Source organism: Pseudonaja textilis, chromosome 15, assembly GCF_049901715.1.
Source record: "Pseudonaja textilis isolate UNSWEBS1 chromosome 15, rPseTex1.2, whole genome shotgun sequence".
In the NCBI taxonomy this organism is placed as follows: Eukaryota; Metazoa; Chordata; class Lepidosauria; order Squamata; family Elapidae; genus Pseudonaja; species Pseudonaja textilis.
Genome location: NC_142004.1, coordinates 10,449,079 through 10,461,272, shown reverse-complemented (window position 1 = coordinate 10,461,272; position 12,194 = coordinate 10,449,079). Strand labels below are relative to the sequence as shown.

Genomic DNA, 12,194 nt, shown 5'->3' with positions numbered 1-12,194 from the left:
GGGGACTGGTACCAATTCAGAAACTAAGGTTTGTAAAAAGAGAATCACAGCTGGTTAGTTTGAACATTTCACCTCTGCTTCCCTGAATGACAAATCAAATTAAACACTTTACTACTGCACATGGCCAACTACAGCCATCAATAATTGACTGCAATGCTTCATGCTTTTCCATTAACTTACATGTTGAATAAATAGACTACCAACACCCATTTTCTATAAAGCAGGGTATTTTCTAGGTCTCTAGATGAGCAAAGGTGAAAAAGAAATATCTCTACGGTACTATCCACAGGAGAAGTGAACGGTAGCAAGAAGAAAAATAAAGCAATAAAAATCCATCCACATTTGTATTTTTATAGAATAAGAGGAAAAAAAATAAGTTAAGGTCACCGTCACTTTCAAAACTCTGCAAGGAAATGGCAAGAAGAATCTATTTCAAGTACAATAGTTTGTGCTCCTGTTTAATTTAAATAAAAGATAATTTTATTTAGCCAAATCTGCACCAAGGCAGCAGGGGCAATATGTATGTATGTATGTATGTATGTATGTATGTATGTATGTGTGTGTGTGTGTGTGTGTGTGTGTGTGATGTATGTATGCATGTATGTATATATATATATATATATATATATATATATATATATATATATATATATATATATATATATGTATATATCTGTATATATACACATATATATACATACTGCATGTATGTATATGGTATTCAGCTTTATTCAGGTATTTTCCCGTCATTATAGTTGTGCTTTTAAAGTTGTAGCAATGTTTTGGCCGAATCTCATCTGCCATCATCAGGCTTCTGTATTGTGTTCGTCTGTGAGTCAATATTGTGAGAACACAATACAGAAGCCTGATTTTGGCAGATGAGATTCTGCCAAAACGTTGCTACAACTTTAAAAGCACAACTATAATGACGTGGGAAAATACCCAAAAAAGCTGAATACCATACATATAAATACCTGTGAAAACTTAAGAAAACATATATATATGTGTGTGTGTGTGTGTGTGTGTGTGTATATATATATATATATATATATATATATATATATATATATATATATATATATATATATATATATATATAATATTCTTTTAAACTATAACCTTATACAAAACAAAATGCTGTGTATATCAAATCTATTTATACATATACATCTATATATTTTTACTAGCTCCTGCATCGCCACTAATGAGAAGCCGATTTAAAGGAGGGAGTTTCATTTTAACCAACATTCTCTCAATTCCAGTAGCCTTTTCGTTATTCTGCAAGAATAAAAATCGCGAATCTTTGTTCTTTTATTTGAAGAATTCAATCGCTGAAGAAAAGCGGTAGTTTTGTGTTTTCTGGAGGATCTTCCTTCAGGAACGATTGGGACTCAGTGGCAACCTTGAAAAAATGTTGTTGTTTTTTTCCTGGAAGGAAGGAGACACTTACTAACTCACAAGCTTTGACAAGTCTATAATGTCATTTCCACAGGCACCCAAAAAAAGGGGGATCACAAGGCCAGGAGCTGCTAACTCTTCCCACAGCTTCCAGTTTTTCTCAGGAAAATGAACGGAATAGGTCTTCAAGCAAAAAAGGAGTTACGTGTTTTTTGAGGTTAGAAACACGTGCGGGAAAAAAGTTAATTCTTTGAAACTTGGCCCTGATAGTTTACGCCTTTGCAGGTACCATTTACACCATGAACTTCAAATGGTCACTTGGGCAATTTTTTTTCGTGGCAAACCAAATTAGCCACTCCGCTTTTTAAAGGACTGAACACAATCACCCCTCTCCATATTATCCATTGTGATTAAAAAAATTTTTTTTTCAATAAATGAAGCACGGATCCTTCTGAAGTTGACGATTTTATGGAATTTATTGCCACGTTAATGCTAATAGATTCCCGTATGATATCCCAGCTTTTCTTTTCTTTTCTTTTCTTTTGGCATCGCTTTTAAAATCTGTCACCGATCGTGGTTGCGGTGTTTTAAAAATGAGTCAAACTGAGGCTGCTTGGGGTTATTTCTGCCTTTCTCTTTTTTTTCAGGCAACGCGTAATTTTGATAGAAATGTGACTTCCATTCTGAAAAGCCAGCTTTTCTTCTGCCGTTATGCAGCCCAGCTAATATTATCTGACTGACACCCAGTTTCTTCCTCAAGGTCTTTTGCTTAAGTTGCACCAAAGACATCGAGCCAACATGGACAGCCAAAAGAATTCAGCAGGAAGAGCTCAACTATTTTATAAGAAGGTGGACTGTTTTGTGTGTGTGTGTGTGTGTGTGTGTGTGTAGGCTAAAAAGGGGCCTGTTTTTAATGAAATTGATGGGAGGAAAAAAAAAATACAGAAGCAGTTTTGATGCTCTTGGTCGACATCCGAAAGACGCAACATCTTGCTTTCAAAATTTCAGGGTGAACCATATTCGGATCGGACTCAAATAATTTATTTTTTCCTTTGCAATTATGTGAAAAAACAAAACAAAACCAGGCACAAAATGAAACTATCCCTGAAGGCAAGATGGAAAATAGGAACAAAAAAACCCGATCCTCACAACTGTTTCTCTCAGGTTGAATTCGTGCTTCCTTCCTTCTTTCCAGAGGTAAAAACGGGCATAAGGTTTATAGAGAATTTCCTCGTTTTGAGACGAATGACTCCATTGGCCTTTATCAAATCTCCCTCCCTAATATTTTTTTCTTTTTTTTTTATAAAAAAGATGTTTCAAATGCTTGGAAAACAGCAGATAAAATTCTACTCGTGGCAAACATCTCTGAACATATAGCTAATCTATCTTATGAGTTCATTCATGTTTCGTTCAGGGTATGGATGGATAAGCTATGCGCAAAGATAAACGGCTGGATGGCGCACACGTCCTTTACCCCAAAGTCCACCTCGTCGTGGAGACGTGGCGATCATCCGTTCTCCCATCCGGAGGGTGACTTTCCCGCTAGTCGCCTCCTCGGTCCAGATTCTCGATCACGCGGGACAGGCGGATGTTCAGAAGCCTGATCTGGCTTTCGAGGTGGTCAATCTTCTCCTCCAAGGTGTTGTGGCTGTTCCTCCTCCAGTAGAAGCTTACGGGACCCGTCATGAAGTAAACGGCGACCACGAAGCAGAGGGGAAGGACGGCGTGTTCAGGTTCGCTCTCGTACTTCTGGAGGATGTAGACGCAGGAAAGAGCGAAGAGGACAATCCGGATGATCCAGAAGAAACGCCCGCACAGGACGTGCAAGAGATAGAAGAAGAATCCGAGGAGAAGAGACACGAACCAATAAGCCAACAAGATGGCGCCGATCAGCAAAAGGGCCCGGGCGGGATTATTGGCGAGGGCGGTGTGGCTGAAATAATGGGTCAGGTTGGATCCTGGAAAAAAAGAAATCAACGCACAAAACATCAATGCTCACTCCGCTGAGGTAGGAAAACAAGCGACAAATGAAAACAAAAATCATTCGTTGGATTTTAAGGCTGTATTATAGGTAGTCCTTAATGTGACCGGCATGGTGGCCTAGAGGTGGAGCTCTCGCCTCACAATCAGGAGGCTATGAGGTTGATTCTAGGTAGAGGCAGATATTTCTCTCTCTGGGCACAATGAGAATACATCTCCTGAACAAAACTCCGCACTGGCAACAGGAAGGACATCTGGCCAGTAAATACTCAGCTAGCTCAGTTCAGTTGCTCTCACTCCACCCCACAAGTAAATGAAGATGATCATGAGGGAACGCATGGATATTAGGAGTATGGGGGAAATACATGGTGATATAATTTAACACATAGGATAGAGAGGTGTGGTCACTAACTTTATTCAGTTGCACAAACTCCACCGTGCAAGGGATTATGGGATCATTAATCATCAACGATGATGATGATGATATAGGTAGTCCTTAATGTGAGCGGCATGGTGGCCCAGAGGTGGAGCTCATAATCAGGAGATTGCAAGTTTGGTTCTATGGCAGGTATTTCTCTTTCTGGGCGCAATAAGTAAAAATTGTCTGCTGTGAGCACTGTGTAGGCGTCAGGAAAGGCATCCGGACTGTAAACGCTCAGCTCCATTCAATCGGCCTGATTCCACCCCAATGGAAGGGATTAAAAGAAAATAAAAAGGTAGTCCTCAACTTACAACCATTCATTTAGCAATGGTTTGAAATTACAACGGCCCTGAAAAAGCGACTTGCAAGCGATCCTCATACCGATGACTGTCGCAGAGTCCCCAGATCAAAATTTGGGTGCTTGGTAATGGTTGTGTATTTATCCCAGCATGTCGGGTGTCACCTGATTGCTATTTATGACCTTCCCAGTTGGCTTCCGACAAGCAAAGGGTGGAGAAGTCGGATTCGCTTTACAACCAACATCATTTACTTAATAACCACACTTAAGTTTGGTTTGCTTAAATCAAAGATCGTAAAATCAGATGCAAGTCGCTTTGGAAGGGCTTCGATTAGCAATGGAAACCCAAAAAGGTTAGCCACCACTACCCTAGGCCAGGGGTAGGGAAACTTGGCTCGTTTATCACTTATGGACTTCAACTCCCAGAATTCCTGAGTGTGCCATAAAAGGTTCCCCATCCCTGGCCTACTGGTTTTTCAGTTGTGGGGGGAAATCAATTTTTGACTTGAATGGGACTGTTTAATATACAAATGTAGGACAAATATGTGGGGCTACAAATATGTCCTACATTTGTATATTAAACAGTCCCATTCAAGTCAAAAATTGATTTCCCCCCACAACTAAAAAACCAGTAGGCCAGGGATAGGGAACCTTTTATGGCACACTCAGGAATTCTGGGAGTTGAAGTCCATAAATGATAAAAGAACCAAGTTTTCCTGCCATCAGCCATCCATCTGGCAAACTCGCAAGATTCGTTTCTCTCGCCATGTTCATGTAATAAATTGGAGAGATAAACTAAACTGTGTTGTTTCTCCATGTCATATAATATATGTGGATATATGCATCATTTTGTATTTATTTACCAGTGTTTTCCCCCAAATAAGTCCCTGTCTTATATATAGTTTTGCCACCAAAAAAGGCACCAGGTCTTATTTTCGGGGGGGATGTCATCCACTGACTAACCTCACTTGCATGCGTCGGCCCCGGCCTCCTTTTCACTGTCAGGGGCCTTCAGGAACTTCTTCTTCTGTAGCCGGCAAGGCTTTTCTGAAGGCCTCTGCAGCCGATAACTCCGGATCGATCCAGAGCTTTGTTATCAGCTACAGAGGCCTTCAGGAAAGCCTTGCCAGCCTTGCTGGCGGCAGAAGAAATGTGCCGGCAAGGCAGGTGTCGGGGTGTGTGAGGCCTGGCTACAACTGGTAAGGTAAGTAGCAGGGCATATCTATACTGAGCACACATGTAAAAATCAAGCTAGGACTTACTTTCAGGATAGGTCATATTTTTGGGAAAACATTTTGTCATATTTATGTAGTGCATATTACAGGTGGAGACTCTTTGAGAACTGCATGCAACGAAATTTCATTTTAATGTCTGCCGATCAGTGTACATTCAAAGTGACAATCAAGTTGTCCTAAGTTCTTGCCAGTTAGGTAGATGGCACATAAATTCAATAATCAAATAAAAAGAAATAAAATCCAAGTAAGCTCGGGAAACACAAGAACCGCCCCCAACTACTCTTTTGCCCACCTACCATCAATTCCGAGGACATCTAGAAGATCTGTCCATATTCTCCAGAATGTATCTACGAGAAGGTCCACTCCGTATACAAATCGCTCCGTCAGTCTCGAGAAAAACTGGAAAGGCAAAACATAAAAAGACTCTTCGCATCCTATAAATTTTAAGTGCTTTAAGCACTTAAAAGCACTAAAGCAATCCATTCCTCTAAAGCAGGGGTCTCCAACCTTAGCAACATTTAAGACTTGTGGACTTCAACTCCCAGAATTCCTTAGCCAGCCAGGGATCTACCCATAGGCTGGACTTGCCTTGCCCCCACAATTAAAAGAGAAAGCGACTAAAGGATGCCGCAGGAAGGTATTTATGAATCATACACTGGATTTTGAAGCCGTACGTGCCGAGGGAGAAGTTCCTGTCATGTGCTCCCAACGGTTGAGGAGCTGTGAAGCGGCAAAAAACCGATTGCCAGGAAGGAAAAAAAGATCCGGGAAAGAATGTTTGGCCAATGAAGGTTAAGCCGAAAAAGATCTCTTGAATTCTCTGGTCTTTCTTTGGTTTTGGGTAGTCTTCTCCTTCCAAAAGGGAAGGAAAAGTGCCACAGTTCACTCACAGAAAGTCTCGGGTGCAAGAGGGAACATGGACAGGCCCAGAAGGACATCCAAGAGAAAGAAACCAAGTCTTAACAGTCTGTGGAGATTCTCTGTCCTCCAGGTCCTGGTTGTCCCAAAGATGCTTTTTAAGGAGGCAACTGGACTTTCTTGTTTTTTCTTTTGAAGGCGTTTCACTTCTCACCCAAGAAGCTTCTTCAGTTCTGATGGGATGGTGGGGAATGGAAGGATTTATACTCCTTGCAGACAGCTGGTCATTTGCATCCTTTTGGAGGGTCGTTGAGGCCACTTGGAGGTTTATCTGTGTCCTGTGTCCGAAAATTGCAGACTACAGGAACCAGGAGCACCACTCAGTTGACCCTAAGGACACACGTAAATCTCCAGGTGGCCTCAAGGACTCTCTAAAAGGATGCAAATGACCAGCTGTCTGCAAGGAATATAAATCCTTCCGTTCCCCACTATCCCATCAGAGCTGAAGAAGCTTCTTGGATGAGAAGCGAAACGTCTTCAAAAGAAAAAGAAAAAAACCAAGAAAGTCCAGTTGTCTCTTGAAAAAAGCACCTTTGGGAAACCAAGCCTTCCTTGCTACAACTATAACGACCTTCTCCTCGACCCTGACAGAATTCCCCATGACAGAATTTCATCTCAGCCATCTCCTCACGACATTTACTGGATAATATTATTGATTAATCTCCCTTCTTATTAGGGCCTTCTTGTTTTGAGCAGCCTCGAGTGACTCATAACATGCCATCGAGGAGGTGCTGAGATGGAGATCATTGAGGTCCATCTGCTTCTGGTTGAACGAGCAGCACATCTTCTCCCATTTCTCCGATGCCTTTCCCAACATTATCTTCAGGTCACCTTTCCAGTGGGCACATCAACGGGGCCAACCAGAGCACCGAACATCTCCGGTTGTCACCACCATGACCAGGTTCACTTTCATGACCAACCCCACCATCATCAGTTCAACATTCCAGTGGGGCACGCCAAGTGGGCCAACCAAGACACTGAACCTTCCCAGTCATCCTTATGACCAAGTTCACTTTCCGGCAAGCTCATCCCAACATTCTCACCACCAACCTAACCATCATCACTAACACCATCCACACCACCATGTGGGTCACCTTGTGGGTCCCCCCCAACTGGGCCAACCCAACATCTGTAGATCCTCAGTCATCCAGGTCATGGATGTCCCAAATTGTAGCTGAACACGCTTGGGATGGTGCGGGAGTGTGAATGGATTTTCATAGGGAAAAGTCCAGAGTACAGGGGGCATTTGCACTACTCAGATGACCCTGAGGACACATAAAATTCCAAGTGGCCTCAATGACACTCTCAAAGGATGCAAATGACCAGCTGTCTGCAAGCAGTATAAATCCTTCCATTCCCCACCATCCCGTCAGAGTTGAAAAAGCTTCTTGGATAAGAAGCGAAATGTCTTCAAAAGAAAAAAGTCCAATTTGGGATGAACATCCTTTGGATGAAGTGGGAGTAGGAATGGATTTCCAGAGAAAAATTGCAGGCTACAAAAAAGCAGGAGCCCCATTCAGGTGACCTTGAGGACACAGATATACCTCCAAGTGGCCTCAATGACCCTCTCAAAGGATGCAAATGACCAGCTGTCTGCAAGGAATATAAATCCTTCCGTTCCCCACCATCCCGTCAGAGTTGAAGAAGCTTCTTGGATGAGAAGCAAAATGTCTTTCAAAAACAAACAAGAAAGTCCAGTTGTCTCCTGAAAAAAAGCACCTTTGGGACAGGACATCTTTGGTCTACCCGACTGAAGGAACCTATACTATGTTCACTTTCCCCCACACACCTTCAGATCACCTTGTGGACACCTTTCCCCCACAAGTCAACCAGGACCCCCAACCTCTCTGGTCATCCTCACCACCATGTTCTCAGAAGCCCCCACCATCTTCATCCTCACCCCCAGCATCGTGCCCTCCAACACCATCAGGTCACCTTGTGGGCACCCCCCATCGGGTCAATCAGGACCCCCACCCACCCGCCACTATCTTTGGTCCTCTCCATCCCACCTACCAGGTCACCTCTCCAGTGGGCCAGCGGGGACCTCTCCAATCTCCCTCCTGGCCGCCCCCCGCCAAAGTCGGGGACCCCCTTCTCAACCCCTGTCCCCACGGGGCCAGAGCCTCAGACCCCTCCTCTACTCTCTCCCGCCCTCCTCACTTTCTCTCCCTTCTTTGCTCCGACCCTCCGGGCGCCGCTCACCTTCTGCAGGGCGCGCACGTTCTCCTCGCCCAGGAGGCCGCTGGCGCCCTGGTAGACGCCGCTGGCTGCCCTCCGGAAGCTGTTCTGCTTGTCGGCGCTCCGGGACCCCCGAGCCCCGCTCGCCCCGGGCCCGGCCAGCAGCAGCAGCAGCGGCACCAGCACCAGCACCAATAGCACCAGCGCGCCCCGAGCCCAGCTCGCCATGGCGCTCCTCGCTCGTGCGCTTTAGCCGGGCGCGCTCGGCTCGCGGTTTCCCCCCACCCACAACTCCCGCTTTCCCCGCCCCGCCTGGGGCTCGGCCGCTCTCGCCCGGCCGGGCAGCGCTCTCTCGCGGCCGAGGAGGCTCCGGCGCAGCTCCGCGGCGAGGGAAAAGCCGAGGCGGCCGGGGTTTGGCTGCGCTCTTTGCGCTCCTGGCGCGCTCCGGGTTGCCGGGCCTGAGCCAGGCTGCTCGGGGGTGTTTGGGGAATGGGGGTGTTAAAAAGGGGGGGAATGTTGCATTCCCTCCAAGGGGAAGACGGGAAAGCGAGAGAAAGAGGGAGAGAAAGAAGGAAAGGAAAAGCAGAAGGGAGAAAAATGAAAAAAAAAAAAAAAAGGTCTGCAGAAATGAGTTCCGAGGGTCCTTTCAAAAGGGAGTTATCAATTTATTGTCAGTATTGTCTGATTGTCACCCCTCATTTCATCCAGGTTTATCTTAATTTTCAAATTTGAATTTTCCTTCCTTCCTTCTTCCCATATCTCCCACATCTCCCTTCCTTCCTCCCTCCCTCCCTCCTTCCATATCTCTCTTCCTTCCTCTCACATCTTCCTCCCTTCTTCTCCCCACATCTATCTTCTTTTCTTCCTCTCACATCTTCCTTCCTTCCTTCCTTCCTTCCTTCTTCCCAGATCTCCCTTCCTCCCTCCCTCCGTCCTTCCATATCTCTCTTCCTTCCTTCCTCTCACATCTTCCTCCCTCCCTTGCTTGCTTCCTCCCTTCTTCCCACATCTATCTACTTTTCTTCCTCTCACATTTTCCTTCCACATCTTCCTTCCTTCCTTCCTTCTTCCCATATCTCCCTCCCTCCCTCCTTCCATATCTCTCTTCCTTCCTTCCTCTCATATCTTCCTCCCTTCCTTGCTTGCTTCCCCCTTCTTCCCACATCTATTTATCTTCCTTTCTTCCTCTTACACCTTCCTTCCTTCTTCCCACATCTTCCTTCCTTCCTTCCTCCCACATTTCCCTTCGTTCCTTCCTTCTTCCCAGATCTCCCACATCTTCCTCCCTTCCTTTTTCCCACATCTCTCTTCCTTCCTTTCTTCCTCTCACACCTTCCTTCCTTCCTTCCTTCCTTCCTTCCTTCCTTCCTTCCTTCCATCCATCCTTCCACATCTCCCTCTCTCCCTCCTTCCTTCCTTCTTCAACCCACCCTAGGCAAAACAACTAGGTTAATGGTCATCTTGGTTTATAACCGCCATCAGGAAGGGGAGGGAAGAATTCTGCTGGAGATTTTACTTAACCTATCACTGACCAAACCACAATCGGTGCAAAGATGAAAGTTTTCCCTCCTTAAACCAGCATCTCAACCTTGGCAACTGGAAGACGATTTTGATTCCCAGAATTCCCTGTCTATTCACCCATCTTCAAGCTGCCAAGGTTGAGAAACCCCGCCTTAGATCTGTGAAGTAATTGTGTGTAATTGTGTAAATTTGAGCCAGGAGGTGATCCAAGGCTAGTCAGCAACTTTAGTGGCCTACTCAACTCTTCCGCTGAGCCAACATTGCCTTGTTTCTGCCCCACCTCTGCCCACTTTCCAAATCCACCCATCCAACTTTTCTTTTTTTAGTGACTTTCAAAATATGGAGGCTACTCAGGTTCAAAGGGGATCCTGACCTATCCACCCTCTGCTTTGGGTTTGCCCATCTGCTCACCCCATCATGAACTCCGTGGCCAAGGATTGCAACAACTCCTTGTTGACTGAAGGTCTCTCTTTTTTTAGCCTCAGGGCCGGCCAAGAATTTCCCAAATTCTGCTCCCCAAGCCTGGCTGTGCAAATCAAAATAAACCATTTCCCAACTCCTCCTCTTCCCTTATAGCTGAGTGTGCAAACCAAAATAAATTACTTTCCCAAATCCTCCTCTTCCCTATAGCTGGGTGTGCAAACCAAAATAAATCAATTTCCCAAATCATCCTCTTCCCTTATAGCTGGGTGTGCAAACCAAAGTAAATCAATTTCCCAAATCATCCTCTTCCCTTATAGCTGAGTGTGCAAACCAAAATAAATCAATTTCCCAAATCATCCTCTTCCCTTATAGCTGAGTGTGCAAACCAAAATAAATCAATTTCCCAAATCATCCTCTTCCCTATAGCTGGGTGTGCAAACCAAAATAAATCAATTTCCCAAATCATCCTCTTCCCTTGTAGCTGAGTGTGCAAACCAAAATAAATCAATTTCCCAAATCATCCTCTTCCCTATAGCTGGGTGTGCAAACCAAAATAAATCAATTTCCCAAATCATCCTCTTCCCTTATAGCTGAGTGTGCAAACCAAAATAAATCAATTTCCCAAATCATCCTCTTCCCTTATAGCTGAGTGTGCAAACCAAAATAAATCAATTTCCCAAATCATCCTCTTCCCTTATAGCTGAGTGTGCAAGCCAAAATAAATCAATTTCCCAAATCATCCTCTTCCCTTATAGCTGAGTGTGCAAACCAAAATAAATCAATTTCCCAAATCATCCTCTTCCCTTATAGCTGGGTGTGCAAACCAAAATAAATCAATTTCCCAAATCATCCTCTTCCCTTATAGCTGGGTGTGCAAACCAAAATGAATCAATTTCCCAAATCATCCTCTTCCCTTATAGCTGAGTGTGCAAACCAAAATAAATCAATTTCCCAAATCATCCTCTTCCCTATAGCTGGGTGTGCAAATCAAAATAAACTACTTTCCCAAATCCTCCTCTTCTCTTATAGCTGGGTGTGCAAACCAAAATCAATCACAATTCCCCAAACCCCCCTCTTCCCCACTGCTGAGTGTGCAAATCCAATCCAATCAATGAACTTCCTTGATCCTTTCCCCCCACCCCCATACCATGAAAGCCGAGCTCGGATTGGGCACGCCTCTCCGCAGCTCTGGCACCCATTGGCCTTTCGCGGTGTGAGTGCCAGCACAACCTCTCCTCCTGATTGGTTGAGGAGGGCCCCAGCCCTCTCATTGCTTGCTGGATGGTCCATGCTGGAGACTCTGGGCTGATGTGGGGCCAGAGCCAGATCCACCAATGGGGGAGCCGCATCTCGTTGTGGTGCGCTGATGCCACGGATCCCTCCGCCCTCTGCCTCCAAAGGTGCCAGCTCTGGGGTGGTTTGAACCCCAATTTGGCGTTTTTGAGCCTTATCTGGGTTTCTACACATTTGCATTTAATTCTTAATTTCTGTACATCACATTACATCGCATGTATGAAATAAATAGAACAAAGTTTAAAACTTGATTTATTGTTTTCTTTTAAAATACAATCCAGGGTTGGATTTCTGTTTTATTTTGTTTTTTGTTTTGTACAGAATTTGGGTTTATTTGAGTGCGATGCTTTTTCTTTTTAAACTAATTTTTTTTTAACGGCAGATTTGTGTTTATTAATTTATTGATGGCATTGGTGGGCTGTTTCTTTCGCCACAAGGCGACTTACCAGCCTAAAAGATAAATCTGAACAAATTGAAAAATTAAGAAAGAAAATGTAATGTATTTTATTTTTAAATCTTAAGGTTTTCC

The 12,194-nt window shown here is 44.4% G+C and overlaps 1 protein-coding gene across 1 annotated transcript; it reads right to left on the bottom strand.

Annotated features, from left to right (window-relative positions):
* Window positions 1-1,918: 1,918 nt before the first annotated feature.
* Window positions 1,919-8,715, bottom strand: BRI3BP (BRI3 binding protein). The gene is made up of 3 exons (XM_026716191.2): window positions 8,453-8,715; window positions 5,629-5,731; window positions 1,919-3,356 (listed from the first exon to the last, which is right to left on the bottom strand). The coding sequence occupies exons 1-3, from the start codon at window positions 8,654-8,656 to the stop codon at window positions 2,941-2,943; spliced, it is 723 nt and encodes a 240-aa protein (XP_026571976.1). The 5' UTR covers window positions 8,657-8,715; the 3' UTR covers window positions 1,919-2,940.
* Between the last annotated feature and the right edge of the window lie 3,479 nt (window positions 8,716-12,194).

Excerpts from the sequence above, each read along its gene's own strand:
- BRI3BP (XM_026716191.2), bottom strand. The coding sequence starts at position 8,656 with ATGGCGAGCTGGGCTCGGGGCGCGCTGGTGCTATTGGTGCTGGTGCTG. Across the intron at positions 5,732-8,452 it reads ACGTGCGCGCCCTGCAGAAG|TTTTTCTCGAGACTGACGGA; the intron begins GTGAGCGGCGCC and ends TTGCCTTTCCAG. Across the intron at positions 3,357-5,628 it reads AGATGTCCTCGGAATTGATG|GATCCAACCTGACCCATTAT; the intron begins GTAGGTGGGCAA and ends CTTTTTTTCCAG.